Raw genomic sequence first — 27,621 nt, forward strand, 5'->3', positions numbered from 1 at the left:
GGAAAAAGAAAATAAAATGCAATAAGCATAAGCAAATGGTTTGTGAGGGTTAATATGCATTGCCACCTAAAAGCTACTAGCGTGGGATGCAACAAAGACCGGCAAGCAGGGCAGGGGGACTGGTGGGTATACAAAACAGGAGGGATGAAATGCTTTTTTGCTTCCCTTAACTGAGACAACGTGAAACCGGTTCGTTGGTCTAACACCGTCTAGCAGCCAAAAGCCTCTACTTGACACTTGTTAGCACAATCCAAGCTAGGCTAAGAAGTTCAAACATGGTGGACGTACCCACTGATCTTTTGTGGCCTTCGTTTTTGGAATTCTACTTCATCCACTGTCCATACTGCCCCTTTAACGTTTTCTACTCGCACAAAACACTTGTGAAGACTAAGATTATGACGCACTGCATTCTGCAGCAAGTATAAAAGAGAGAACATTTACATTTTCTATAAGAAAAGACTCCAAAAACAGCAGTAAATTCAGCCTCACAGTCCACATTTGTCAAACCATCCCCAAAAGCTGTAGCTAACCACCCCCGTGGATGACCTTCTTGAGGTTAAGGATGCCTTTTCCAAATGTAAAAATAAAAAAACAAAACAAAACAAAATTATCAATTAATTATACTCTGGCATTTACATCTAGTCTCTGGTAGTAGCTAACCAGAAGAAATAGTTAATATGCATGTAAGCCCAAAATAGGGGTCACAGTAAAAATCTGAAAATATTGTTAATATGACTTCAAAATAAACACGTAGAGCATAAAACTGTCCCCTTTAAATTTACCTCCCATATAAAAGGGTATTTTAAAAAAACATGATGATAATACTGTTAAATACATTTTGTTCTTGTTCTTTTTTCGAAAGTTTTGGCTTTAATACCTTCTACGGGTTTTGTCAGATTTATCTAAATTGGATCTTACCACTGAGAGCATCACCTCCTGCAGCTGACTGGATGAGGGAATGAAAGGATCCCCAGTACATCAGTATCCATCATCAAGCTATGTCTTACCTTCCCAAATATATATACAAACCTTGGTCCTTACTATGGCCAATTACCTTAATTAACAAACAATGCCAAAGAAACACCTGAGTAGAACTCTCAATGGCAAAAAGATACTCCTGCAGCTGATGGTTCCTAAAGACACATAATTCTATCCCCCGCCCCCACGTTTCTTTTTTATGGTTAAATGTCATTTCTAAGATCATTCTTAAACGGAGACCCTGGACATCCATAGTCCACCGAAAAGGAGGATTCCAACTCAAAGGTGAGGAGCCTTAACATCTCCTCTTTGCTTTGAGTTTCAGAAAAATCCACGACCCATGCTGGGGTCTGGAACAAACATGGCTTCATTTCTTTAGCCTCCTTGCTTGAACTTACTGATCGAGACTCCAAATTAGACATGAGGACATTACAAAAAGACCCATGCCATTGACTCAAACCTTTCTTCTTACAGGGCATAAGCAGGGGACTACTGTGGTCTGAACAGTGGATGCATACATCCCACCTCCCACACGCCATGTAGTATATCCTCCACTCCATTCCAATGATGCTGCCATCGCTCAAACGTGGGGCAACCCACCCCTTGGGCTACCTGCAAGTATTCCCGCTCTCAAGATACTGAGCGCTGTTTCCACTTTTAGATAATCACCGTTGGTGACTCTGAGGAGTCAGACGAGATAGTGCTGATTTTTCTTTTTCGATATGGAATATTTAAGAAGATAATGAGACATGTTTTATTACATAGCTAAGTTATCAACTACTCGCAAGGAGAATCCACAGGATAAATTCTCAGAGTTTTGAGCTATGTCAGCATAATTGGGGTAGGTTGAAAACATCCAGACGACCATGAAAGGACACCCCTGATTCAAACAGGTTGGACAGGTTGGCATAAAAACAAAAGAAAAATCTCTGAAAACGTTTGTCATGTTATATTTATACTTGGTAGGACAAATTTCTTCATGTATAGGTTGTGGTCTGCTCTTGCAATAAGCATTTTCTTTTTTATGCTGTAACCAACGCATGGCACAGGAATGCGAAGGGTCTACTCTTACCTCCCAGAACATTACTTAGGAGGTTAAATTAACCCAAATTTTCTTTTAAAAAACTACAGACAGATCATGTATATGTATGGAAGACATAGTGGGGAAAGAAATCAACATTTCCTCTCAACTTTATCACTGTCTAATATTTTAGAATAAGCATCGAAACATTTAGAACTGCAGAAGATCTAAAGAAACCATGTCTGCCAGAAGGACTACTACAGATCTGTCTGAAGCGTGTGGCCATGTAAGTAAAGATAGAAAGTCAAACTTAAGTTTTATTTTCCAAGACTGTACATCTAGGCAAAAGCATCCAGAAATCAAAGAATTGCCCAAAAACGTGAGTAAGCCCTTTTCAGCCATGACTTAAATGGGGCACTTGATCTTTTGTTTAGGATTACAATAGAAATAAGGACACGTAGAGAAAATTATACGTATTTATGAGTCATTTGGTACTTGATCTAGGATTGTTTATATTGATGGCACTTTCTCCTGCAGTTTGCAAAAATGAAAAAGTTAAAGCTGTAGATCTGAGCTTAAATATCATATTCACAGCCAGTAATTATTTTTAAATTTGATCATTTTCTATTTATAAAAGGCAATTTGAAGAAAATGTCTGCTTCATGCTTATAGTTCCTACATTTTGAAAGGCATTCATAGCTAAAGATACTTTGCATTTTATCTCCTAAGGGAGGCTAAGGAGAAGCGGGTAAGGTTTTGAACATAGGCTCCCTTCAGCACCCATGTGTCCTAATGGAAATAAAAAAGGATACTTTGAGCCATAATAGATATTCATGGCTGTGTGAGGTTGATAAATTAATTCTATGGTTATATTCATTTTCTTTTAAAATGCTAATTTATCAAGAACATAAGAGGCAATGTATTTTCTGTTTTTGTTTTTCTATCTAAAATTTAAAAAGTAGCAGAGCAAATTTCCTTTGCATCCTATAATAAATCCCGATCATATTTACAATAATGACATGTAAAAATATCCTAAGATATTTGCATTTTCCATGGTGTGGAATTTGGGGATTATAAGAATTCTAGATAGGAGAAAAGCATGAAAAAAAATTGTCAGGTTGGACCTGCTCTCTTCTATAGCAAGAATATTTAAACCAAAAAAGTAAAAGCGGTAAAATCCAAAAATTTGTGAGGGCTTCATTTAACGCAGTGGAAGAAATACTAAAAGAATCTATGAACCCATTGCTGAACTGGAAATGAGGTATGTCACGTGATCCTCAAGCCTAGTTAGGGCATTCCATGTGGAGCTGAGGGATTTGATCCGTTTTATAGCAAACGGTGTAAATGGTGTTACAGTGAAGTTGGATAATTTCCTTTTCCAGATTTTCTATGAATCTCTGATGGATAGAGTGATGTAAAAAAACAAAAACACCCCCCCAAAAAAACCCAAGACTAAAACCAAAAACTTAATAATATATGGTGCTGCCCTCTGATACTTGCCATATACACTGCTAGTCCTGAGACCACACGGCTTTCTTTACTAATTGTGGTAAGGAGCTTTTTTTCTTCTTTTTCTCTTTTTAAATCCAACCAATGAAAGTTATGTCAAGTTTGTCTGATCATTTCTCCCGGTTAAAAAAATGTTAGCCATGCATCTCAGCAAATACTGGTGGTGGCTAACGACCGAAAAGCATGAGGTTTGTGTAAATAAGAGGACAACCTCAGTATCGGGGCAACAGTGTCATCCGTTCCTTTTCCCTTCATATTGCAACCGGACAGAAAGGGCTTTACTGGCTGGTGCATCCAAAATCTGGTGCCAATGTAATGGGGGTCTTCTATCCCCGCATTCTAACCCCAACAGTACTCTTCTCTCAATAAAATACTCCCATAAATCTGACTTTTTGACTGCATCAAAACAATACACATGTAACTTAAAACACCTGCATTTTTTCAACAACAAACTCTTTTATAAATGGTAAGACCCAAGCCTAACAGGCCCTCGAGAAAGCTTACCTTCCATGTGGCCGCATTGCGTCGAAAGTAAGCAAACATTCTTGTGAACCAGTTATAGATTTCATTTAGTGTTAGCTGCTTTTCTGGAGATTCGAGAATGGCCTATGAAGCAGAAGTAACAAAAGAAGATAATTTATGACCAAATCAGCAAAATCGTCATTATACAGTTTCTTGAAAATATAAAATAACCAGGATTCAGAGCTAAAGCCCAAGAAAGGTTTCACGAAATGATCTAAGATTAATGGTTGTATTTAACAGTTCAATAGCAAAATTCAAAATGGAATTATCTAATTGTTTTGAGTTTTTATTTCTGTTTCCGTACAGAAATATTAATTTATTAGTCATTCATAAAGCAGAATCAAAGAGAAATGCAAAACATTTCACTAGCTGATTAAAGCTCAGTAATTATTTAGAGCTCAGATTAATTCTAGGGATCAGAGATTACTGTAGCTTGTGATAATTGACTTGCCATCTTTAAACAGGCTCATTTTCACTGTTGTGTGAAATGAATTTCCTAATAATCACATCGCATTGTAATACTTAATCAAAAGCAATTATGTTATATATTGCAGTTTTAAAAAACCTTATAGAAAAGGTTTTAGCATGCTTGCATACTAAACGGTTTTAAATCTACTTCATCAATATAATATATCCATGTACATGTATACCTTTTGATAGAATTTCACATACGGTGTTATTTACTTACCTGCCTAATTAAAGATGCATATGTAAATGGTGGTCTAACTTCTGCGTTCTTATAAAATTCTTGGTTCTGCGCAATATCTGCTAAATAAGAATCATTGTCCTATTAATTATCACTTTTTAAAAAGAGGCTGGTCTACAAGAATTGCGTATTACAGTTCTACATGAGGCGAAAATGGAGTATCTACCTGAAGAAATGGGCACGTTGTATTTGTCTGAGTACCGCCTGCGGATGGGTCCCACCGTATGCATGCTGGTGGTGGTGATGACGGAGGGGCCTTGGGTGACAGGAGTGATGGGGGCGGTTGGGGTCGTCGGAGTGTGAGGTAAGCTCTGTGGAGAAGCCTCAGATGCAGACTTGGAGAGTGTGACACTTGATACCAGATTCAGCTGTGAGGAGAAGAGGAATTCTCAGAAGAGCTTCAGACAAAACAGGGAGCAAGCAGGCACCTGAAATCCAGACTACAGCAGGGGACGCCCGGCTAGCTTTACTTCTCTAAGTAGATGTTTCTAATCAACTGAAATGTGAGGCGAGTTCCCACGTAAAAACAGTTCACATAGTGGTCAGTTTAAAAACCTCTCTGGCCATGTTCTCCTGACCCGTTGGTGACACAGGTGTTTTCCAAAGATGGTGAAAAATGAATGTGTGCAGAAAGGGGTGACCTAGCCCAGTGAAGTTTGACAAGTTCTGGGTCAAAACATTTCTTGAGTCATGGCTTTGAACCCTTTTGAGCAGCCTACTGTGCTTGGCAAGCCTCCCGGAGGGGGTGGAGTCCTGGTAGGGCCAGTGAACACCAACATCCTAGAAGCCACCAGTGGGGATACTTTGGTCTAGACCTGAGCTCTCCATCAGCACTTTCTGCAATGTGTCGGTGCCAGTGTGGAACTGTTTTTACTTTTTATCAAAATTAAACTTTTGTTTAAATAGCCACATGTAGCCAGTGGCTACCACACTGGCCAGCACAGGGATAGGCTACTTAACTCCATGATGAACCTTCACTGATGGGAGCCACCACAAGGATGTTTGGCCTGTGGCTCCAATTAAAAAGAGCGGCACTGGGGCGCCTGAGCGGCTCAGTCGGCTGACTGTCCAACTCTTGATTTTGGATCAGGTCATGATCTCTGGATGGTGGAATCAAGCCCCGCGTTGGGCTCTGTGCTCAGCGCAGGGTCTGCTGGAGATTCTCTCTCTGCCCCCCACCAACTCTCAAATAAATCTTAAAAAAAAAAAAAAAAAAAAAAAGAGTGGCACTGATCCAGTTAGACATCATTCAGTTATATCAGTTGGTAAAGACTAATCTTTGAAAGCTTTATGTGTAATTTTCATTAAACTCTATCAAATAGAGGACTATCTGATAGTCCTCTAGATAGACTGGAATCTATTAAAAAAGATGACATACGAAACATCGGGAACTGTAAAAATTTTTTTTGAGTTTCAAATGCTCAGTAATATAATGGAATCTAGAGCATCAAGTGAGGAAATGAGTATTATTTATTTGAAGTCGTACAAAGGAAAATGAAGGAGTACCGTTTCCTTCCTTCCATTAGCCTTCACCTTGAAGTGCTTCTCTTATTAATTAAAAAAAAATGGGCTTGTCCCCCTTACCCTGAGTTTGTTCTTCCAGAAATACTAAGTCTAGCTATACTACAGAACTTGGCCTTTTTCAACATATTATTACAATTTACACAGAATTGATATCTCAGATACTCACAGCCAGCCCCAAATCCAAGAAACTTAATGCAAAGTGGCTTACTTGTAACATTTTCTCAAACCAGATTTCAAATCATTTAACAAAATAAGTATTTCACTATGGCAGTAGCCCTACGGACAAGGCATTATTTGTGGGAGGTATTAAAAATGAGATTCCTCTGGGATCATAAAGAACACATTAAAAGTTCCACCTCTACTCACACTCCAGTAATGAAAAAGGCCATGAGAATGCTTCTCATATGTTTAGGGTAGTTCCATTAAAAAAAATAAATAAATAAAACCCAGGAACTTGAAGAAAAGAAGGATCAAATATTGTTAGGTAAATATTCAGGGGAAAAAATGTAAATATGGTGCTGGAAAGGGAATGTTGGGTAGCAAGCCTGTAGTTGTGCTTTCCTTTTTTTTTTTCTTTTTAATTGGATGCTAAAGTTTTTATTTCGTAAATATAAATACTCCTTTAACATACTTTTAAAAAAATATTGCTAATCACCATACATTACATCATTAGTTTTTGATGTAGTGTTCCATGATTCACTGTTTGCGTATAACACCCAGTGCTCCATTCAGTACGTGCCCTATTTCATACCCATCACCAGGCTAACCCATCCCGCCACCCCCTCCCCTCTAGAACCCTCAGTTTGTTTCTCAAGAGTCCACAGTCTCTCATGGTTCATCGCCCCCTCCAATTTCCCCCCTTCATTTTTCCCTTCCTACTATCTTTTTTTTTTTTTTTTGCTTTCCTTTTTAATTCCCCTGGTGAAATGCTGACTAATGCCAGACCCTTCCCCCAACCCCCATGCCCTAGAAGAGCAAGCTATGGAGAGGACACTGCTCTTACAACCCCCACCCCCCGCCCAGCAAACTGGGCCAACGCTGCGAGTTGCTTTCTTTTTTATTAGTGCTGGAAACCTGCCTTCCTGACGTGTATTTGTGGACTAAGTGCTTACAGTTCAGAGTAGCAGCCTTGGGATGGAGCAGAATTGAGAAGCCACGGGGGAAAGTTGGGGCTGACCTCCTCTGTGCCTTGGGCCTTAATCACTGACCAAGTGCAGCAACCAGTCTGTATAAGCATCAGCCCAAGCAATGGGTCAAGGAAATTAGTGCAGCAAAGGCTACTGCTCATAAATACACAGCTTTTAAAATTCAGACGCTGCTAGTCCCAAGAATATCCGAACACTCTGGAAAGTCGTGGATACCATTTGTATAAACCATGTTGTAAACCACCTGCCACTGCGTGATTTCACTTCATTCTCATACTATCATCACTAATAAGTGAGATGTCACTGCTCACGTTTTACAGATGAGCAAACTGAGGCCAAAGATCGATGAAATGACTTGCCTATATTCACAACCAGTCAAACACACACTCGTGATTCTAGGCTCTCTGTATAAGCATCTTATGCCCAGTTAATGGGAAAAATAAACACTAGCCGGCTTCATTTTTCTGTATGCTCATTTTTGGAAAGGATTCAGTGAATAGCTTTAGTCCCTGCTTATAAATGACATTCAATAAATATTACTGAACAAATATAAGGCATTTGAAACTGAAATGACAAAAACAGGGACAGAACATTCATTCGCTGCCCCTGAAGAGCTTACCATCGAAAATAGACACCAGTCCAAGGACAACGTGTGTTAACAACCACTAAGCAATTCTGAGGACTAACTCCACTTTTTGGCTTTTCTTTTCCGTTTAAGGACAGTACCCTAAACACCATAACTTTCTTAAACACTTAACGAGAATCATAAATAGTAGGGCTCAAGGAATATGCCGGCTACTCATTTTGTGAGGAAGGGAACCAAGTGTACGGGACTCTAAAAAATCAAAACTCATGTAAACATTCAGCAACTACATATCCATCTTGCGGTGCTCACACAGGAGAACAGACATGTCATGTGGTACTGTGTCATAAAATGTGAAAAGAATGGGACATCTGTAGCTTTTACCCAAGGTCTTAACACCTGGACTGTCTGTACCGAAAAAGCAATAGTGAAAAATAAAATCCCTCCAGGTTAGCACAACCCACAAAGAAATACACAGTAGAATTTTCTGGAGGCTTTGAACATAGGTAGCAAATGGAAATAAACATGAAGCCAGAAGAGAGCAGAGAAGGGGCTTACCAGGCTTGACAAATGACACCGTGATTCACACCCACTGCTGGGCTGTCTCTAATAAGCCACAGAGGAAGCAGCCAATCTCAGCTAATTACCAGATAAAAATGTATTGTAAGGGTTCTAATTAGGAGACGAGGATGGAGGTGATCTAATGATTAAATGCTGCATTCAAGTGACCCCACCATCAATGTGCAGTGGTGCAAGATGTCACTGGAATATTTTGTAGAAACAGTAATTTTACTTCGAGGAGGGGAGGCAGTAATATTTGTAATGATGGCTGTGAGGTAAACTAATTAAAAGACAGTTCCTACAGGAAGAGGGTGGCTGAGAGCAGCTGTGGCCATTCCACAACCAAGTGCCAAGTCTCAATAGAGGAACGGCAGTCAAGTGGAAAATTTCTGTCTGACCTCTGCCCTTGCTATTAATTTGCAGGAAAACTAATGACACATATACATATTCCCACAAAATTGTTCTAATTGCTAATTTGCCAAAGGAGCCCAGATTCCAAATTAAACATGACTGTAGTCTGTGAGGGAAGGGAGAACAAAAAGCTGTAAACTCCAAACAGAGGGTGCTTCGCCTCGCAAAATCATTTGAAGGCTGAACCAACAAGTTAATGAAATGTCAACCTTGTCAACTGCTATAGAAGTTTGTTAACTTTCAAACTTTCGTTTGATGATCACATGCTTGTCTTGAGGAGAAACCGTCTTCGGGGAGGAAGGTCACGAGGGAGAGATAAGATGGAGCATGGGGAAGGATTCAAAACAGGCTCTGTGTTCAAACCAAACCTGCTCTTTTAATTAAGGTCTCTGAGAACAGTGGACTCCCCCCACCCCAACCCCCCAAAAAAAAGAGAAAGAAAAAAATTTAATTACAGACTTAGAACAGAACAGCAAATCGGGACTGCTGTGGGTTTTGCTATAATCTTGAAATATTCATCTTAATTGTAAACTATTAAATCTTAATATATTCATCAATTAGAAATGAAAGCATATGAGCTTCGTGTTTCTGATCGTAGTTAAGGTTTTAAAAGATAATTTTTTTTTTTTTTTCCGGGGCATGGAGCAGGAAGGGATTGGACTGGGAGGGTTTCTTTTCCTATTTTTCTTATTGTGTCTATTTTCTATTTAAAAAGAAGTTGCTATGTTTGGGAAAGTTAGTAACTCTGATATTTTCTACATGGCAAGTTTCCGTCATGTGATGATTTCAGCAAAGATAACCACTTTGAGGGTCTGGCCAGAAGTTAAATTCTTCTGTCACTTAAGATCCGCTGTGGGTTTTTTTCTTTTTTAAATCTCCATGTGCTCTTAACCACCGTCTTTCCCCCAGCTCACTTCCAGAAGGGTTGTCCTGGGAATCGTACCCATCCCAACGACTGGGACTCTGTCAGCTGCCTGATCTTCCACTGAGTCCTTTTCTAAAAGATTAATCTCTAGTTTTTAAACAGTAACCTCCTCTCTTCTTTTAAAGATGATGAGTCACTCACATTTTTAAAAAATAAACAAAGCGCTGATGTAAACCCCGGACAGAAGCAGACTTGTCTTAAGTATTCCCATAAGAACTCATTTTTATTTTTGTTTGTGCTCTTGCCTCATAAGAAAACAGATTCTGAGAACAAAAGACAAACCTGAAACCCAAACACAGGGGCACCTAGCTGCTTAGTAGGGACTTTGAGGCTCACAGAACTCGTTTTTCTGCTCTTGGTGTAACTGCCCTGAGCGGGCTCCAGGCCTGCTTGAACGGCACACTGCTTCTAGACACGAATCACTGGCGTTCAGAGACGGCCAGCCTTTCTGAGGCCTGAGGGACATCCGTGGGGAGGCTGCGCCGCAGCAGGGGGAGGCTCTGGTTCGGTGCTCCTTGAGCCTGGCCCTGCGACTGCACGGGGGCCAGGTGCTGGCATAGGGCAGTGAATGAGAAAGTGGTGGTACCGGGGCGGGGGAGGGGGAGGGGGTAGGTGGGGGGGGGGGAGAAGGGGAGGGGAGGGCCTCATGAGAAACAGTACAGAAAAACAGCTTGTGTGTGTTGTGCTAGAGAATCTTTTAATGACTGCCTGATATTGTTTCTCTAGGCCTAAATCAAGGCTGCAAGCAGCCCAAAGGATCAGCCATTGCTTTAAGAGTTAAAAGACCCCTTTTATGGAGGGGGGACACTTTGTTTTTATAGCAGCTAAAAACTATTTCAAAACAGTCCTAATTGCTATGGTTGGAAGAAAAGAGAATGCGTAAAGAGGAAAATGTAATATTGCATTTTGCTTCAAATATCCAAGTTCCTGTAAGCGTTTTAGAACATTTTTATAAAGAAGCATATACTACCTACGCTATAATTACTTGCCCACCAAATATGAAGGAATGTGGTTTTTCCAGGATCAGGAGCGGTTGCTAGTGTGCAGGGATACGCCGGAGCCAGGCGTACCTCTCCTGTCCTCCAGGATTATAAAATATGATTTACGGGATTTTCCTGACATTATGATAGGGAAGTCTTCTTAAAAAATCCTTAAAGTCTTAATAAAGTCGTAACACAGACATGCTTCTTTTTGTTGTTATGGTTTTGTCCTCTGAGTTACGCTTCCCTCCAGGGAGACAGCTCGGCAAATTCTCCACGGGGCAAGCATGGAGACACGAACCCCCAAGCCATACACTTTGGTGTTTACTTTGAGAATGTTACCGAGTTTGGGACAAAAGACTATCCATCAGTCTCATTAGGAAAGTTTACTCTTGTCTGATTTTTTTTTTCTTTTTTTGCTTCTCTTCCCATGGAAAAGAGAAGGATCTTTTAAAACTCAAAATAGAGCAAATCTGGCCATTCTCAACATATGTCAGGAAAGGCTTTTCCCACTGTGCATACCCAAGGGCTAGAATATATAGCCGTTCCGGGAAACCTTGACACATCCCTTTCCACGCACAGCCCAGACTTCAGAAAATTAAAAGCTTACAAATAAAATAAATTAAAAAACGGAAAGCCTATTTTATCTGATGCTGGTTGGTCCTTTGCTTCCTCCACACTGGTCCTCGTGACACTGCCTTCCTCCATACTGGTCCTCTCCCTGTTGCCTTCCTCAGAGACACACGGACGCAAGCACCTCCTCTGAACCCAAGGAGAAATTCACACATCTGACACCTTTCCATTTCTTCCTGTTCCTCTCACACACCACGTCTCCCAGAATGCCCGCTGTAGAGCGGCTGCTTGACGGGTGCACAGCACGATTCATGCAGTGAGTGTGCGCAGCTGTGCGCCTGTCCCTCAAGACTCCGGCACCTCAGTGGCAGGGATGGGGCTCTCTGGTTTTACTGCTCCGTGTTTTTAGTAGCATGCTTAATAAATAACTTGTTGATCAAATACCTTGACTCGAAACGCAGAATTCCCTGTCCAAAAATACCGTGCCCTGTGAGTCCTGGGTGTAATTACGAAAGGAAAGGTTTTCTTCGGTGTGAAGACTTTGATGGCAAGCGGGGAGAGGTGCTGTTGGAGGTGTCCGAAGAACAGGAAGGCTCCCCTATGCACGTCCCGGTGTGGGATGAGCTGACAGCTATGTCTAAAAACTCAGGACTGTCCTGAGATGAGCAGATCCTCCAACGACCCACTTGGGAAGACGAGTTCCACAACGGGGCCCAGGGAGTGTGTCTATGAGCTGATGTAAGAACAGTCCAAGAAGGTTTTGGCAGTTTCTCTGATGCAAAGAAAGAGGACTGGCTGGATGACTGGATACAACAAATGACACTTACCACCCAAATGGCATTTAGTGAAAAGCAACGTTTACAGCAAAGCATTCTATCACTTAGTGACTAAGAATTTTAAAATAAACACAAAGTTCCTTTTAAACAGAAATGGAAAAAAGAAAAAAAAAAAAAAACTTCCATCAACTTACTGGCAAGGCTGTAACATGAAAGTCCCCATCTATGGTTAGATTTGAATCCTGGTGACTGCTTATTTCAAATCAAAGATTCTAGAAGGACACACTGTGCATTCTATTATTTAAGGTGGAATAAATTAATTATAGGCAAAACAGGAGTCGTTTGCACCTTAGAAACGAACATCAGATAGCTCGGTATCCCTCAAGTTGAAAGAATCAAGGGTCTGCTCAATGTGTATGCCTTTTTTCCTCCCCTTTTTGGGGCAAGGAAAGTAAAAATTTATGCAAAACACTACACGTCTACCTTTTATAATTAATTTCCCAATGCCTCACCTATACATATTTTAATAATTCCTGATTTATAAGATGGTATCTATAATAAAATTTTCTCTTTTCCAATAAATGAAAAGACGGCAGGTTCACTCTGGTAAGAGTGTCATACAATATCTGCTTGTCAGGCACCAATTTTTACTTCTTACATGTAAGTTAAAGGATAAGGAATTTATAATGCTGCCTGTGAAGGGAACCACTTTTCATATACAAATGTGATTTTTTTTTTTTTTTTTGCAAAGGGTAATACAACAGTACATTTACATAAACTAATCCAAACAATCTATGTATTTGACAATGGCAAACCTCACACAGACGGCCTATTGTTGGTTTACATCTTGGAGTTCTTTATATTGGCTTGTAGCACTGCTCTAGCTGTCAAAGGTTTGACTTGGACACTAAATAAATGGTTATAGAAGTGCTGTGCAGCGATATTGGACTTCTTTGCAAAAGAAAACCTGCTGTGTATGAATTCAAAAGCTATTAATTTTTCAGTCAAAAATATTCGTGCCTATTTCTTTTAATAAAGAAATACTGTGCTGAGCTACTAAGAGATAATGTTGACTAGTGGTAGAGAATTTTCAATAGAACAGTTAAAAATAAATTTAGTAGGAGGTCCCCTTCGAAGTTATAATTTTCTAGAATGTAAAACATTTTTTTTTTTAAATACTAATCAAGACAAACCTTCCTTCCCTGTGCATTTCCCCCAGGACTGCTTTTCCCTGTTTACTGGCTGCTTCACACTGGTCCTCATGGAGATTCCAAATGGTCCTTTCAGGGCCAATGCATGCTTACCTGTATGGTGCTCCCTGCCAACACCTGGCCCCATCACTCACTGAGTGCCCCATGGGGTTTCACAACCTCTTCCCCACTTTTATCTCTCCCCCTCCCAAGGAGCCCCATCATATAACGTGAGTCCATCCCAGAGTCCGGAGTCCAAACATTATTATAACATCACTGCTTTTAATCCATGCAGGAAGAAGGAGATAATCTCATTCTCTCCCTTATTACTAGGTTTAAAGATTCAAACCCTTCATCCTGGCGGCGGCGGTGGCGGCGGTGGGGGGGGAGGGGAACCAACTCCAACAAAAACAATCATGAAGAGGATTCAGAAGGCAACGGTTCCCCTAGCAGTTGGCTGTGCTCACTGGAGAAGACCATCCAGTCCTTTCAGGTCTTACCAACTTGCTTTAACTGGGCTCCTATTATTCCCAAGGACCCTCCTTAAAAGGAGGGGCTGATGAAGGCAGCACAAATAGCACAGCTTACTACTGAATCCACAATACCAAACTAAGTTCTTGTTTCCCTTTCTTTTGGTAGCCTACACATTCAGTCCTATAGCCATTTACTGCAAAACACATGGAAACTAAGGGCTCTTTCCTAGTAAAAATGGATGTGCAAAGTGTTTAATGATTTTATGTCCTATATCTCAGTAATGTGTTCTGTTTCAGACATTAATTTTGTCTGCCAACTGCATCTTGGCAGGCTACCATATTTGCTGGGTTAATAGTCTGACTCCGTTTTATTTCTATCACCATAAATCATACATATATGGGTGTATGTTTGCTTTATTTATAGAAAAAAATCAGTCAAAACAGATAAACCAATACTTTGCCATTACGCTGCATCATTGCATATTGATTAAAATTGCTGGTACTAACTATAGATTGTCAACGCTCAATTAATTTTCACACAGTGACTCCAAGCAAAATCAAATAAAGGCAGTGTACCTTTAAATTTTACAAATCTTAAAAATCAAGAAGCACAGCACTCTCTCCATTTTGAATAATCAGTGGAAGCTACTAAGAGATTTTTAGAAATGTAAGTATATGAGAAATACAACTGTTAAAGCGATCAATTTATAGCAAGGAATGAGGCCCAAGACAGGATTTGGGGTTTAGAAACCATCCTTCTGCTTCGATATTAACTGTCTGTGCTTGGATGGCACTCTTCAAGGTTAAGGAAAAGGGAACAAGGCAAGCAGTAGGAGATTCCTAAAAGTTAAATGTAATTTCAGCTTACTGTGTTTGATCTCCTAACTGCAAAAGAGTAATATTCACTTTTAACTCTCTAATAACCATTGGACACCCTCCAGAATCTTAGCCTCCAGTTATTCCAAGAGTGTGTTTTCTGTTTCTTTCCTCTGTTACAGTTACACTGGACTAGCCCTCACTCCCTTTTGCATACCTGCTCCCTGTCTCTCGGCTAACCCCTGAAATGCCTTTTTCTTTTGACTCCATGGTCTGGCTGTCTTCTTTCTGTGTTCACACCATTTAGAAAGATTCCCCCACCCCACCCCATGACCAGTCATAATATATTTTCATACCCTGCTATAGCACCAATCATCTGTCCTGAAGAGCTAGTGGTCAGGCCACTTGGCCAAGGATCTGAATCATCCTCTATCTTCTTAAATGCCTTGCGTGTGCCCTCTTCCTAAAAGGTACCCGGAAAGAGTCAACTGAACTTAAGTCCTTCAATACTAACAAGCTGCCAGGGTAGGCTGTCCTGCCTCCTATGCTTGGGCTGGGGGAAGCAGAGAAAAGATACTGTGGGGTTCCTCCCCTTGGTGTAGAGCTCGGTACTTACGGGCTGAGGGGCGGCTTTGGGTTCCGTAGACTTCACGTGCAGATGGGTCATCATGGCTTGCAGGCGCTCTTTGTCTTTTGCAAGCTAGTGGGAAGGAAATGCTCTGTTATTTCTTTGAATACAGATGCATTACTATTTTAACATCCAAAATGATACATATTCCAAATTAAACTATAGCACCATTGCACATGACAAAATCTTTCTCATTGCTTAATCGTTTTGAAATCTACACAACCATTGCCAAACTCGAAGTAACTGGAGGTGTCAGTGTGAGATTTCTCAACACAAGATGCATTAGCTTTTAACTGGAAAGTTCTAGACCTGCCGGCACCAAGGAGTCCCAAAGAACACAGACAGCTAAAAGACAAAAACGTGAATCACGCCTATTAACCAGTCTTATTCACGAGCAAGCCAAAGGGAAACGAGTGAGGTGGCTAAAACTCATAAAAATTCATCTTTTGTGGCTGTGGAAGAGCTCTCAGACACACGGACACATTTATGCAGCATTAACTTCATCTTTCTTAACAGGTAGGCAGAGATTAGCACAGTGCCGCTGAGCAATACTGGCAGGGCAGGCACGGGGACAAGGGATGGCAAATTCTCATCTCCAAAGGAATGCAGAATAAGCTTGATCATTCATTTATTCAATAGGTGAGTACCTACTATGTGTTAGTCTCATCTTAACAAAAACTTAAGTCTTCTCATTGTACAAAAAATTATCTTTTGAAGAAACACAAGCTTCTAATCTTATGTACATCATTGCACTCAAACTACTACTAGATGTTCCTTTCTTTTTGCTTGCCTTGAACTGTTTAAACATGATATTTTTGGTAATTCAAGGCAGCTGGGCACAGAGGATGCAAAATAATTGATTCTAGGTAGTTTTGCCATAAGCATCTTTGCCACATAACTAATTGGCCGTAAGACAATCTTACCATAAAAGACGGGATCATGACAAATGAAAGGGGAACGTTCCCGAAAAAGGACAAAATGAAACAGCTTCCCCAGAAAAAACATTTGAATACGTTCAAAGTGTACAGTGCAGACTGGGGGCAAGACAGCGTAAGTAACGGGTTTTATTTTATGGACTGTACCGAAGCACTTCACTCATCTCCCAATTATTCACGGTATCACACGTTTTCTGCTTGCTCTCGTTCATCCCCATTCAGCACCGCACTTTTTCTTTTATCCATACAATTCCTTCATGAGGAGAGGTATCCGTTTCCAATTCTAGAATACGTGTTTCTAACTGAGCTCTGTATGGCGCTGTAAAAGCCTTCTGCACGGTCTCTTGTGCTTGGCATATGGTCTCATGTCCACTGAGAGACCTCTGTTCCAAAATTCTACAGGACACATGGGTTAGAAACTCTGGGTCACCGTATACACCTTTATGAGGGCTAAGACTTATAGAATATAAAAATGGAAGTACTTTGTCAATGGAGAAATGAAACCAAACTGTCAAACCAAATCGTCAACCAGTTATTTATTTATTTACTTTTAAAATCTCTTAGGGCAAAACTGCCTTAGGACAGTTAGTTCTGTGGTGCAAATGACTGCAGCAGAGAGGTCTATAGCAAAGATGCTTACGGTGAAAATACCAGACATGATAATAATTACCTCTGTAAGGTTAAGTGGGAAGTGTATCTCTAAAAGATAAAGGCATAGTTGAGAGAAGAGCTGTGGAATTTGGGGGAAATGTAGAAGAGACTAACGAATGAGTGAACAGAGAGGGAGAGAGAATGAAAGAGAAAGGGGTGGGGTGGTGGGGAGAGTCTTAGATCAGCACTTCGATAGATCACTGGTCCCCAATAATGCCTTTGAACTGGGGAGGGACTCATTTCTTCTATGTCACATAATTAACCTTAAATCTTTCAAATATCAAGTTTTGGGGGCACTTGGCTGGCTCAGTTGGTAAAGCGTGTGACTCGATCTCAGGGTTGTGAGTTCGAGCTCCACGATGGGTGTAGAGATTGCTTAAAAACAACATTTTTAAAAAGGGTTTTATTTATTTTATTTATTTGAAAGAGAGGGAAAAGGAGAGAGAGCGAGCGGGGGGGGGGGCAGAGGGGGAGGGAGATGGAGAGAATCTCAAGCAGACTCCAGCACGGAGCCTGATGCAGGGCTCAATCTCACAACCCTGAGATCATGACCTGAGCCAAAACCAGGAGTGAGAGGCTCAACTGACTGAGCCACCCAGGTGGCCCAAAAATAGAATCTTAAAAGAAATACCCATTTTTCATAAGTTGAATTATTTCAAAATAAAAGTCAAACAAGACATTCTAAAAGAAAGGTGTTTTCTAAGGGAAAAGGGGGTGTTTCAGCATTTGGGGGAAAAGGCAGAGGAAAGGGAAAAGGTATGAAAGCAAGAGAGAAAAAGCTTTCGGCTTATCCTGGCTGGATGACTCAGTCTCAAGCCATATCGCATTTGATTTTTTTCCTTTTTATTCCCTTGTGGAACAGGGAGGAATAAATTAAGAAGAAGAAAAAAAAAAGCCTTATAGTGTTAGCATTTATCTTTCAACAAACAGGAAATGAAAATGATACCATATTAGGAGCCACTTTACGTTATTCATCTTCTGAGCCTTAGTAAGTTATTGACCGGCCAAACTAAAAGATGCTCTGAACACATAATGCCAAAGGAATTTAGTTTTCCAAAGTGGCTCAGTTAGAACAATTAAAATGTTTGCAATGGCATTCTTCTACAGTTACTTGTATTTCTGTAGTTTTTTTTTTGTTTGTTTGTTTTTTTTTACCATGTTTTAAGTTTTTAGGTGTTAGGACCCAAATATTCGTAGAATTCTAAAAAGTATTGTCTTAAAAGTTATCATGGGGCAGAAGGAATGAAGGCGTATCTATTATTCTTTTTAAAAAACAAGTAGTCTGCCATACTGAATGTTACAAATTAAAGGGTGAGAGGTGATATTTACTTAAGAGTCTGATGAATATTAACTGTGACTTAATTTGGGGGTAAACATTGATGTAGCAATTAACCAAGACCAAGGAGAAGGAAATCCAAATTCCCAGCATCAAAAGGAATCATCAACTCTATGTTCTATCCAGATGTCTACCATGCTGACATTTTACTGGTCAGATGTAATAACACTATGTCACAAACACATACCTAGAGTTTGTACACACAGCCACATCCATAAACCCTGGAGGTTACTGCCATGGGAGACAATTTCTCACTTCTCCGTGAGAATATTAACATAAAATTCATTGTCCATTTTGAGAATTACCCAGGTTCCTTATTTTGCCTCATACTCAATTCTACCATCCTAGCTCTGCTTTAATATAAAAGATCAGCAAGGTTACAGAAAAAAGGCAAAAGTCCAAGTTTCTGTTTTTGTTTGATCAGTGCTAACTAGCATGTAATATATTCCTGGATGGGTTCTGGATTTTTACCATCAGTTACAGCTCTAACTCTAACACAAACCCTTTTAACAATCAAAGAAAAAAAAAATCACCTGCCAAAGTCACTTTTTGTTGTTTTAGGCAAAAAGGCTAATATTTCACACCTACTGAAACCACATCCTCTCTCTACTGGGGCTGTCTTGCATTTTTAATACTCACTGGCTCTTTGAAAAGCTTTCAGATTCTTTATTACTTTTTATGCCATTATTCCATGCGCTCAGCATCCCTATCCATTTTCACGGCACCCTTTCATTATTATAATATGACAATACAAACGTTTAATATTAGCAAGTGTATATTCCAGCATTCCCTCATAAACTGAATCCCATGCAAAGCAAAGCAAAGGAGGATGAGACATGTACTCCAAAGGTCAACTAAAAATTTGGTTGGCAAATTGAAACAATTTTTTATGTTGTGCAAGCAGAAATTACTCTCTAAAAGCTTTCCTGGTGGGTACGGGAGGGGTATCTGGTGTAAAAAGGAATGCCAACAGGCCCCACCTTGAGGGGACATGCTCGTACAATGTTTATTAGCAGGTTCCCCAATTTTGGAGAGAGACAGCAGAGTGAAAATGGATGAAGGTCGTGGGCACTGCAATCACACTATGCTGGATTCAGATTCTGGCTCTGCAACTCTGAGCACATTATGTAACCTTTTTAAGTATTTAGTTTCTTCTTCTAAATATGGAATAATAATCTCTGAACTCTGAAGAGTTGTTTTGAGGATTAGATAAGTTCTTGCACATAACAAGCTTAGCATAGAGCCTAGTGCTTCACAGATGCTCAAAAATATCTAACTTTCTTTAAAGGAAAGTTACACCGTCTGGTCTATTTAGACCTCAACTGGTTGAGTATATGCTTGGAACCCGGGTCCATGTGACAGGAGTTCTGTGCAGTTTGCAGTGGGCCTAGCTGGGGAGAGGATTTTTGATGTTTTGAAGAATGGAACAGAAATCATAGAAGAGATGAAGCCCACTGCTTATGGATTGATTTCCTTGGTTCTCGCGGTCTCTTGCCCTCATCCTAGGCAAATGCTTTTTCTCCCCTTGGCTGATATAGGTCATCCCCTCTTCTATCAGCCATGGCCTCAAATTAGGTTTTAGCCTGTCCGGGCCATGAAAGGCTGGAATGCTTGTATCGCTCTGGACACACTGATAACCGCCGAAGGCAAGGAGCTCCATTCAACATCTTCAAAGATAAAAACTGAGGAGATTAAACTCATTCTTTTAGCAGAGAAAAGGGAACATGGTTTTAGGTTCATTTAACATAATCACTTTATATGTTGTCTGGAGGACTAATCATTTTAAGCCCAATTTGGCGGTTCTCGCTTGTGAGAAACAGAATCTGAAATAAATGAAGGATCCTGGATGCGTAAAAATGCTTGAACTACCGAGGACGGACGAGAAGAAGGGACCAAGTGAGTCACGGGATTTCACGGAGGCAAAGACTGTTGTGGCTACCTCTTGTCCTTCTCTTGTATTTTATAGCTGGGGAAACTGAGGCCCCAAGGGTGAACTCACCCAAGAACATGGAGCTGGGAAGGGGCAGAAGTAAGACTAGAATTCCAGTTGCGGGACGCCTGTTCAGACTTTCCCACTCTGGTGTGACTATAAGAGGCACCCGGGATGCTAACCGAAAACACAGATGTTTGCCACTCTCCCCACCCCCTACGCTGAATCACCGCTGCAGAACCTCCAAGGCAGGGTGAGACACAGAGTGTCAGCAGGCACTCCACGGAGGATCGGGCAAGCCGGGATCATTCCCAGACAACGGTGATCCCCAATCTAATTGACGGGTCTCACTTAAACTTGGTAAGCCCAACATGCCAAGCGAGGGGATGTGGGGGTAAACGTTTTAGTAAGGACCCCATGTGTCTGGGTTTAATGCACTCGTTTTGGGAGACAGGACTCTCTTCCATGGACTGAGTAAGTCCCAAGAGTGGCTGTTTAGTTTTATATATGATGATGATTGAGGCAGAGTGCATCCCGTTTCATGGGTCTCTAAAGTATGTATGATCAAAAGAAGAAAAACAAGAAAAAAAAAAAAAACCAAACCAAACGATTTGGAAGGAGGGGAAATGAAATTCTTCTACCTACCTGAGTTTTACCAAAGAGTTCTTTTTGACCCACTTTATCAAACTCTGGTCATTCACATGCCTTCAAAGCTCAGCGCCATTGAAAACTTCTAAATGATTTCTTTAACACAACTGCAGTTCTCAGGTGGTAGGCAACCTATGGCTCATTTCACCCCAATGGAAGAATTTCCCTACTTTTATTGTATTCTGTCACCATCTTAACATTCCTACGTGTTATTATTAAAGACTCTCTTGACATTTAAAGCAGACGCACACTAATACTCAGTCATAGTCTAGGAATTCTAATGCTCCCAGAGTTAAGCAGGATTTTAAATTATGAAAAATAAGTGTCTTGGTTTTTAAAGAGGGACGTGGAAGTGAGAAACCTAGAGACCCTCTCTTCTTTTCCTTGGCTCCAGTCACAAAGCAGTGACACTATGCACAGCAATGTGCCATTAGGACGTCTTCCCCACATGCTCTGTGCTTACTCAGGGAGAGTCAGCAGGCTCTGTGAGGCCACTGCTGGTAAGAACTATCCTGAGTGTTGCCTTCACTGGTGTTGGAGAGGCCCAAAGTGGGGACACGTTACAGATAATATATTTGCAGAAGTCCAGGAAGCTGGTGTGATTACAAACAGCACTGCTAATGGTAGAGTAATCACTCGTGAAGTCCCCGCAGTAACTGATCTGTGTTAGGCTTAATGTCTCCCTCTGCTATTGAAACTTGCACACTTTTCTCCCTGCTGACGTTTCCTTGGAGCTTATGGTTTCTGCCATACATGATTTAGAAAATTTCCCAGGGATTCCTGTGTCACCGAGTTCCAGCCTTGCCCGGCTGCCATGGATTGCTGAGGAGGGAGCTCCAAGAGGCAGAGGAAGGCATGGCCTCCCAAGCCAGGTTTTTACAACCAGCGATCTGCAAAGCCTGCGTGTCATACACAGAGCCTCAGTGAACCAGGGCGACCCTGCGTGAAAAGCGTTGAGGCAGCAGTGCCACCAAAGGACGCACACACTACATGGGCTGGGCTAGAATCTTGGGCATTGCCCACTATCTGCCATTGGCTTTGAACAAGTGAATTAGACCTTCCAAACTTCAGTTTCCTCATCTGGAAGAGGAGAGGCACAGAGAATTATTTCTTTCACTCTAAGAGCCAATAACTGGTCATCAGTGACTTAGGAACACCTTTTCAAAGGAGAAGAAAGGCCCATGCTCATTAGATGTCTGATGTATACTGATTTCCAAATGTTCTATTTTTCCATTAAAAAAAAATGACAGGATTGAGGAATTCAGGAAGTATCTACTCACAGGGGGGTTGTGAGGATTCAATGCAATTAGGGGTAGGAAGCATCTTGCACACTGCCTTGGCATATAGTAGGAGCTCAATAAATACCCTTTCAAACGGTTCCCTAGGTCCTTTACAAATTACAAGCAGAACAGGAAGCATTAAACAGCTCTCTTCCAAAGCCACTGGATTCAAAGTGATCACCTGGGTGAACAACTCATTCCATTTTGCCAGGTACTTTCCCAGTTTTGAAACTAGAAATCCCAAGTCCCAGGAAAGCCAACTGTGAAGGCTGGTCATCCTACTTCTTGAGGAACAGAGAGATGAACTGGAGAAAGAACACATTCTTCCACTGTCTCCCTCACACTACGATCAAGGCAAAATCCTTACACGGCTCTCTTGTCCTGGACTGTACTTGCCCCCTGCCCCCTCCCATGTCCACCCCGCCATGCCTCCTATGCTTCCTCTTATAAACTCTGCCTGGTGTGGGGTGAAAGACAGGCTAGTCTTCTCTCCCTGCTAGGCTGCACATACAGGAAGGAAGAGGCTGTCTTGCTTATCTGCATCCAGTGCTCAGCACACAATAGGTGCTTGATGAATGGTGACCCAATGGAATAAAATTATTAAAGACAAAAGGTCCCCCCACTCCACTCTCACCCTCCTGCCTGGGTCAGGCAGAGCATCCCCATTGGTTGGGTCAGCTCTTTTTCCCCTTGGCTGCTTCCAGTATTCACTTTAAAGGGTCTAGAGGCTGAGGGATTGCAGGAATCCTGTCCTGAGCCCTGGTCCCTGCCACATGCTGGGCTGTGGACATGAGGAAATACCAGATCTCCAAGGCTGCTTCTTTCTTCCATTCAAAACCCATCTTTATACGCCAGGGGCCATACATATGCGCTGACAACTGAGCAAGGTCACATGATCATTAAAACCAACATACGTGGCCAGAAAAACTTATCTATGCCATGAATGTCTCAGCTTTCTGAGACAGGGAAATCTGTCTGAAGACTTTTTCTTGTCTGTTAAATCGGATGCTTTTCCCTTCTCCCAAGATGGAATCCCAATCTAGCCACTATGATACATTGTGTGCCATCTCATTCATGGCTTACTTGTTGAGACAGTTCATAAGCATGTCCCACCTAAGTGAACCCAGGCAAGTAGATTCATATGAATTTAAATGCTTTGAGCATCAGGTGCTTCCTTACAATCCTGCCCATGGGCATATGGGTGGGCCATTCTTAATATCAACCTATTTCTGCATCCTGTGTGCTGTCTGTGGCTTGTGTGTGTGTGCGCGCGCACGCGCGCGCATATTTCATGACCTGTATAATAAGACCATGCATTTTGACTGTGGCAACATCATTCCCCTCCAATTCTGATCTAGCCTCTTGTCTGCACAGCATCCAGAAGAATCTGTCCAAAGAAAACATCTCACAGATACAATCTTAAATTACATTCCCTCACCTCAAAAAGCCATGCCCTTCACCCAAATGATTACCATGGTGTCCATCTATCTTGATGTTAGGTGCATATATGTACAGCACAAGCAGCGCACACAAATTCTCTACAATGTCGGGCTTCTGGGTAACAGATGGGGTTAATCACCATCGAGTCCACTGCTAAAATGTCAAAAAATTACAACTGTCTTTGTAATAGTGAAATGTGGCTAGAAATACTGCAAAAGGCTCAGAATGCCCACTAAGATGTCTTCTTGACCCCTCTTCCCTCTGAGACCAGTAACAGGGAGCAACATGAGAACCGAATTAGCCACTCTGGTAACAAGCTCCACATAACGAGTTCACTGCTAGGAAAACATGCATTATATATTGTGATAACTTCCCACAAAAAGAACAACAATATGAATGCATCTCTCACACAATGCTGAGGGGACAGGCCTAAGTCAGACTTTGTAGCCCATGATCTTGATCTCTGCCTGGTTGCCTTACCTCTTAACACTGGAATCGTGAAGGCTTTTCATGCGATTCAAGCACAGCGTCACACAGATAGCACCAAAAAAGGAAACATCTCTAGCCAGGACCCGCTGAGGCTAACAACGGTTATGAAATTTTTTTTCACCTAATTCTTTAGGAGGGGTTCGGTAGAGGTAAGAAACACAAGAGCCTTCTGTTTTGGATCAGACGGAAGGTTTCTGCGGTATAGATCCAGGAGGGCTAGAAATGGACAGCACTCAAGTGGCTTTCATTCATAATGGTCATGCCTGGTGCTGGCTGATAATGCCCTGCAGAACCCTCCCATGGAACCCTTTCGCAATGATGCTCTAGGGTAGACATAATCAACCTCCATTGATCTATGACATAGATTTAAGCTTATTGGGGTTATTTTTCTAAAGGGGGCACACATGTGCCTTTGCTCCCAGATGTAAACACCAGAGGTCTAAGTAAGTCCTGCTGTGCAGAGAAAGGCCTGGCAAGTCTGGGTGGTAGGGGGAGACTGATCCTCCAACAATACAGGGATCAGCCTTGGGGAATTGTTCCAACTCTGACGGCTCTTTTCTGTAGTGCTAACTTGTGCAAATGTTTTTCAAATTCAAGTTTATGAATAGGAATTCTGTAATATACTTGGAGGTAAAGGTACTTCCTGGTCTGGGGAAATGCCTTCTTGAAGGCAAAGAGAAGTAGCTGTGGGGCTGGTCATGCCCAGGGCGTCCCCAATGGAGGAGGTGATTTGTCAGTGTGCTGTGGAGGGAATGGGGGGGTGATGCCAAGGGGAAGTAAGAGAGAGGCTGTTCAAGCATAAGAACACGTCTTCAAAGTATTCTTGGCTGCTGCAGGGACCTGGTTCCCCCAAAACCTCAGGTCCTATGGGCACAGCGACTGTTCGTTAAGTCAATTAAAAAGTACGTTTCCAGACATGGGTAAAAGAAATGGCAAATGTGATAGCACAAACATGGAAATGCTGACCCGAGAGGGAGAGGAAGAGGAAGCCCGCAGTGAGGACAGCTGGTGGGTCTAAGTGTACCTTGTCCTAGACTGTTCCACAATTTGCCAGATCTGCAACCCAAAGATTCTCCGTCTAATACTGACCTCTCAGCTCTGGCTCAGGGAGAGGGTTCTTCAACAACTAAACATTGTTAATATTTGCTGGTATATTTCATCAGCTTGAATAATAACTAATGGATAAAATTGGGTTTGGCCCCTCTCTAGTACTGAAACTCTTTTGAGCATGTTTCTAGTGTTTTCAAGAACCCGTCAGTATCAGCTAGCACTACCCAAGGAGGGGACAGTGCCACTGGAAAATTACCTATCTATAGTCTGTTTTTCCTTTAAAATATTAAGAACCAGGAAGGCAACCTTAACCATTGTGCTCACTCTTGCAACCCTTTACTGGCCTCAGCAAGGTTCCTGCTATGTTACAGGCTCTGGGGGATGTGTGCTAGATCAACTGGTAAGATAAATGGATGAATGAATGAATATCCATCAGCCCGCTTTCCATGATCCCCGAGATGGACAAGTACTTGTTACGTGAAGCCACTGTTGGGGAAACCCAACCAATGCGTGACTAGAATGGTTTTATACACCAAGGCAAGGAAGGAAGAGGGAAGAAGGGGTTCGCAGACCTTTAGGTAGCCAGGAACCTAAGGGAACAAGTTGCTATTATATAATGTGATGCAAATGGGTTTTTTTGAATCCTCTGGAGCAGGGGTTGTTTGGCAAACTTCTGTAGGAGCCAGCCAGAGAGTAAATATTTTCAGCTTGGCAGGCCATAAGGGACTCTGATGCAACTACCTGAACTTTTCTATTATAATGCCAAGCAGTTATGGCCATAGATAATGCATCAGTGAATGGGCGTGGCCATGTTCCAATACAACCTTATGTATGGACACTGGAATCTGAATTTCACATGCTCTATTCTGCTTTTGATCCCTCCGTCCCCCTCCCCCACACTATTAAAACATAAAAACCTTTCTTAGCTCTTGGGATTGGGCTCCTGATCTGCAGTTTGGCAACTCCTGCTCTTGACAAGCATTACTCCATCACTTTAACAATTCCTTCAGCCTTTGAAGAAACCAAAACTTCCAGAATGAGTCTGCCCCTTCCTTCATTAAAGCAAACTCTCAAGCAAAAATATTACAAGGAATACCACAGGCAACTACCCCATAGTAACTTCTGGCCAGATGATCCTCTTTGAGCCCTATCACAAGCTGAAAACCCTGCCTTCAGTTTGATTTAGGGCTGAAGGATGAAAGGGATCTATGAATAAATAAAATCCACAAAAAATCAAAGAATCCTCCTAATGGTCTGCAAAGCTCACCAGGTCACACCCACCAAAAAACAACATTAAAGCTGCCAGGGGAGAACGACTTGATTTACTGATGGTCTAACTCCTTTCCTTCTCTTGCCAACTCTTGGGGAGAGTGAGGAACAATGACTGTAGTCGATAATCAGCTCCTCAGTAATGAACAACGGCCCCACGCTCTCAAATCTGGAATCTGGGACACCTACTTGGGCAAACCATGACACTCTGTGAAACACTTTATTCTAACTAAATGTTGAGAATTTATCAACTAAATAAATGCAAGAACTTGTATCACTTTATAACCACCAATACGTAAAGATTTTCGGTAGCCAGAGCCATAAAGTTTGTTCTTTTGAAACCAATTTTTCAAGGGCTTACTACACATCAATCAGAAGTGAACTTTGGGCGGGGGAGAGAGGAGATAAATAAAGCTACTGTTTTCCTTCTGAAGAAACATGCTAAATTTAAAGATGTTTCCAAAGACTTACGTAAAAATTTGGGGATTTTATGATGTGCCCTTTGCCTGTATAAATATCTTACTGTTCTAATAAGTTCATCTCTGTAGTCTGAATGGAAAAATATTAACTAGCTAAGGAAAATAACTTTGGAGACAATCTTACTAAAAAAATGTAATTTGTCATATAAGATGATAACTAATTAAAAAAAATCCTTTCTAACCTGAAAAGTCACAACAAAAAGTTTAAGTGTGTTTTGGCTGATTTTTCTCTGCAACTATTTGAAGCTGTAAATGACTTAACTCAATAAAATTCCAAATGTAATTATCTTCTGTACTTAGCCTAGGGCTCTCCATATATCTCGGCATTGCTGTCTTGCATACAAAACAGGCTTTTCGATGGCTGGTAACAATATAATGTACAACATTGTTTTAATTTCCCCTAGTCGGCTAACCTCTTGCCTACACTAAACCAGCCAGAGGAAGAAGCCACAGTGAGTCATCAAGCACTCAAAAGCATTTTGGAACTCGGTTGCATAAATGGGGTTTGCAGGGTCAGGCTTTTGCAATTGTACATTTTAATAATCTCCATTTCTGACCCAATTTTTACTTTTAGAAACTAATTTTCTATTAATTATACCAAGAATGGAATTATTGTTAAAATATGGTGGTTCATCAACAAGTGACATCAGGAAGTGGAACCCACATTAAAAAATGCCCCCATCCCTCACAAATGTGATCCACAGGAAAATATGCAGAAGTTTATTTTCTATAATCACAAAACACATTCAACATGGCCCAAAGGACTGCCAAATACAAGATTTTTATATATATA

At 41.3% G+C, this 27,621-nt stretch overlaps 1 protein-coding gene across 7 annotated transcripts in view; it reads right to left on the reverse strand.

Annotated features, from left to right (window-relative positions):
- Positions 1-27,621, reverse strand: part of FOXP1 (forkhead box P1) — a 568,616-nt gene that overhangs the window by 16,338 nt on the left and 524,657 nt on the right. For 5 of the 7 annotated variants that reach the window (XM_073901540.1, XM_025885356.2, XM_025885357.2 and 2 more), the window contains 5 exons: positions 15,310-15,393; positions 4,903-5,104; positions 4,719-4,798; positions 4,013-4,114; positions 289-410 (listed from right to left, as the gene is read on the reverse strand). In XM_073901540.1, the coding sequence (XP_073757641.1) occupies positions 289-410; positions 4,013-4,114; positions 4,719-4,798; positions 4,903-5,104; positions 15,310-15,393 (590 nt within the window). The remainder of the gene's footprint in view (positions 1-288; positions 411-4,012; positions 4,115-4,718; positions 4,799-4,902; positions 5,105-15,309; positions 15,394-27,621) is intronic. The other 2 variants (XM_025885358.2, XM_025885354.2) reach the window with 1 other exon arrangement.

This window comes from Callorhinus ursinus, unplaced genomic scaffold, assembly GCF_003265705.2.
Source record: "Callorhinus ursinus isolate GAN/ISIS: 27379988/994484 unplaced genomic scaffold, GSC_fseal_2.0 scaffold15, whole genome shotgun sequence".
Classification (NCBI taxonomy): domain Eukaryota; kingdom Metazoa; phylum Chordata; class Mammalia; order Carnivora; family Otariidae; genus Callorhinus; species Callorhinus ursinus.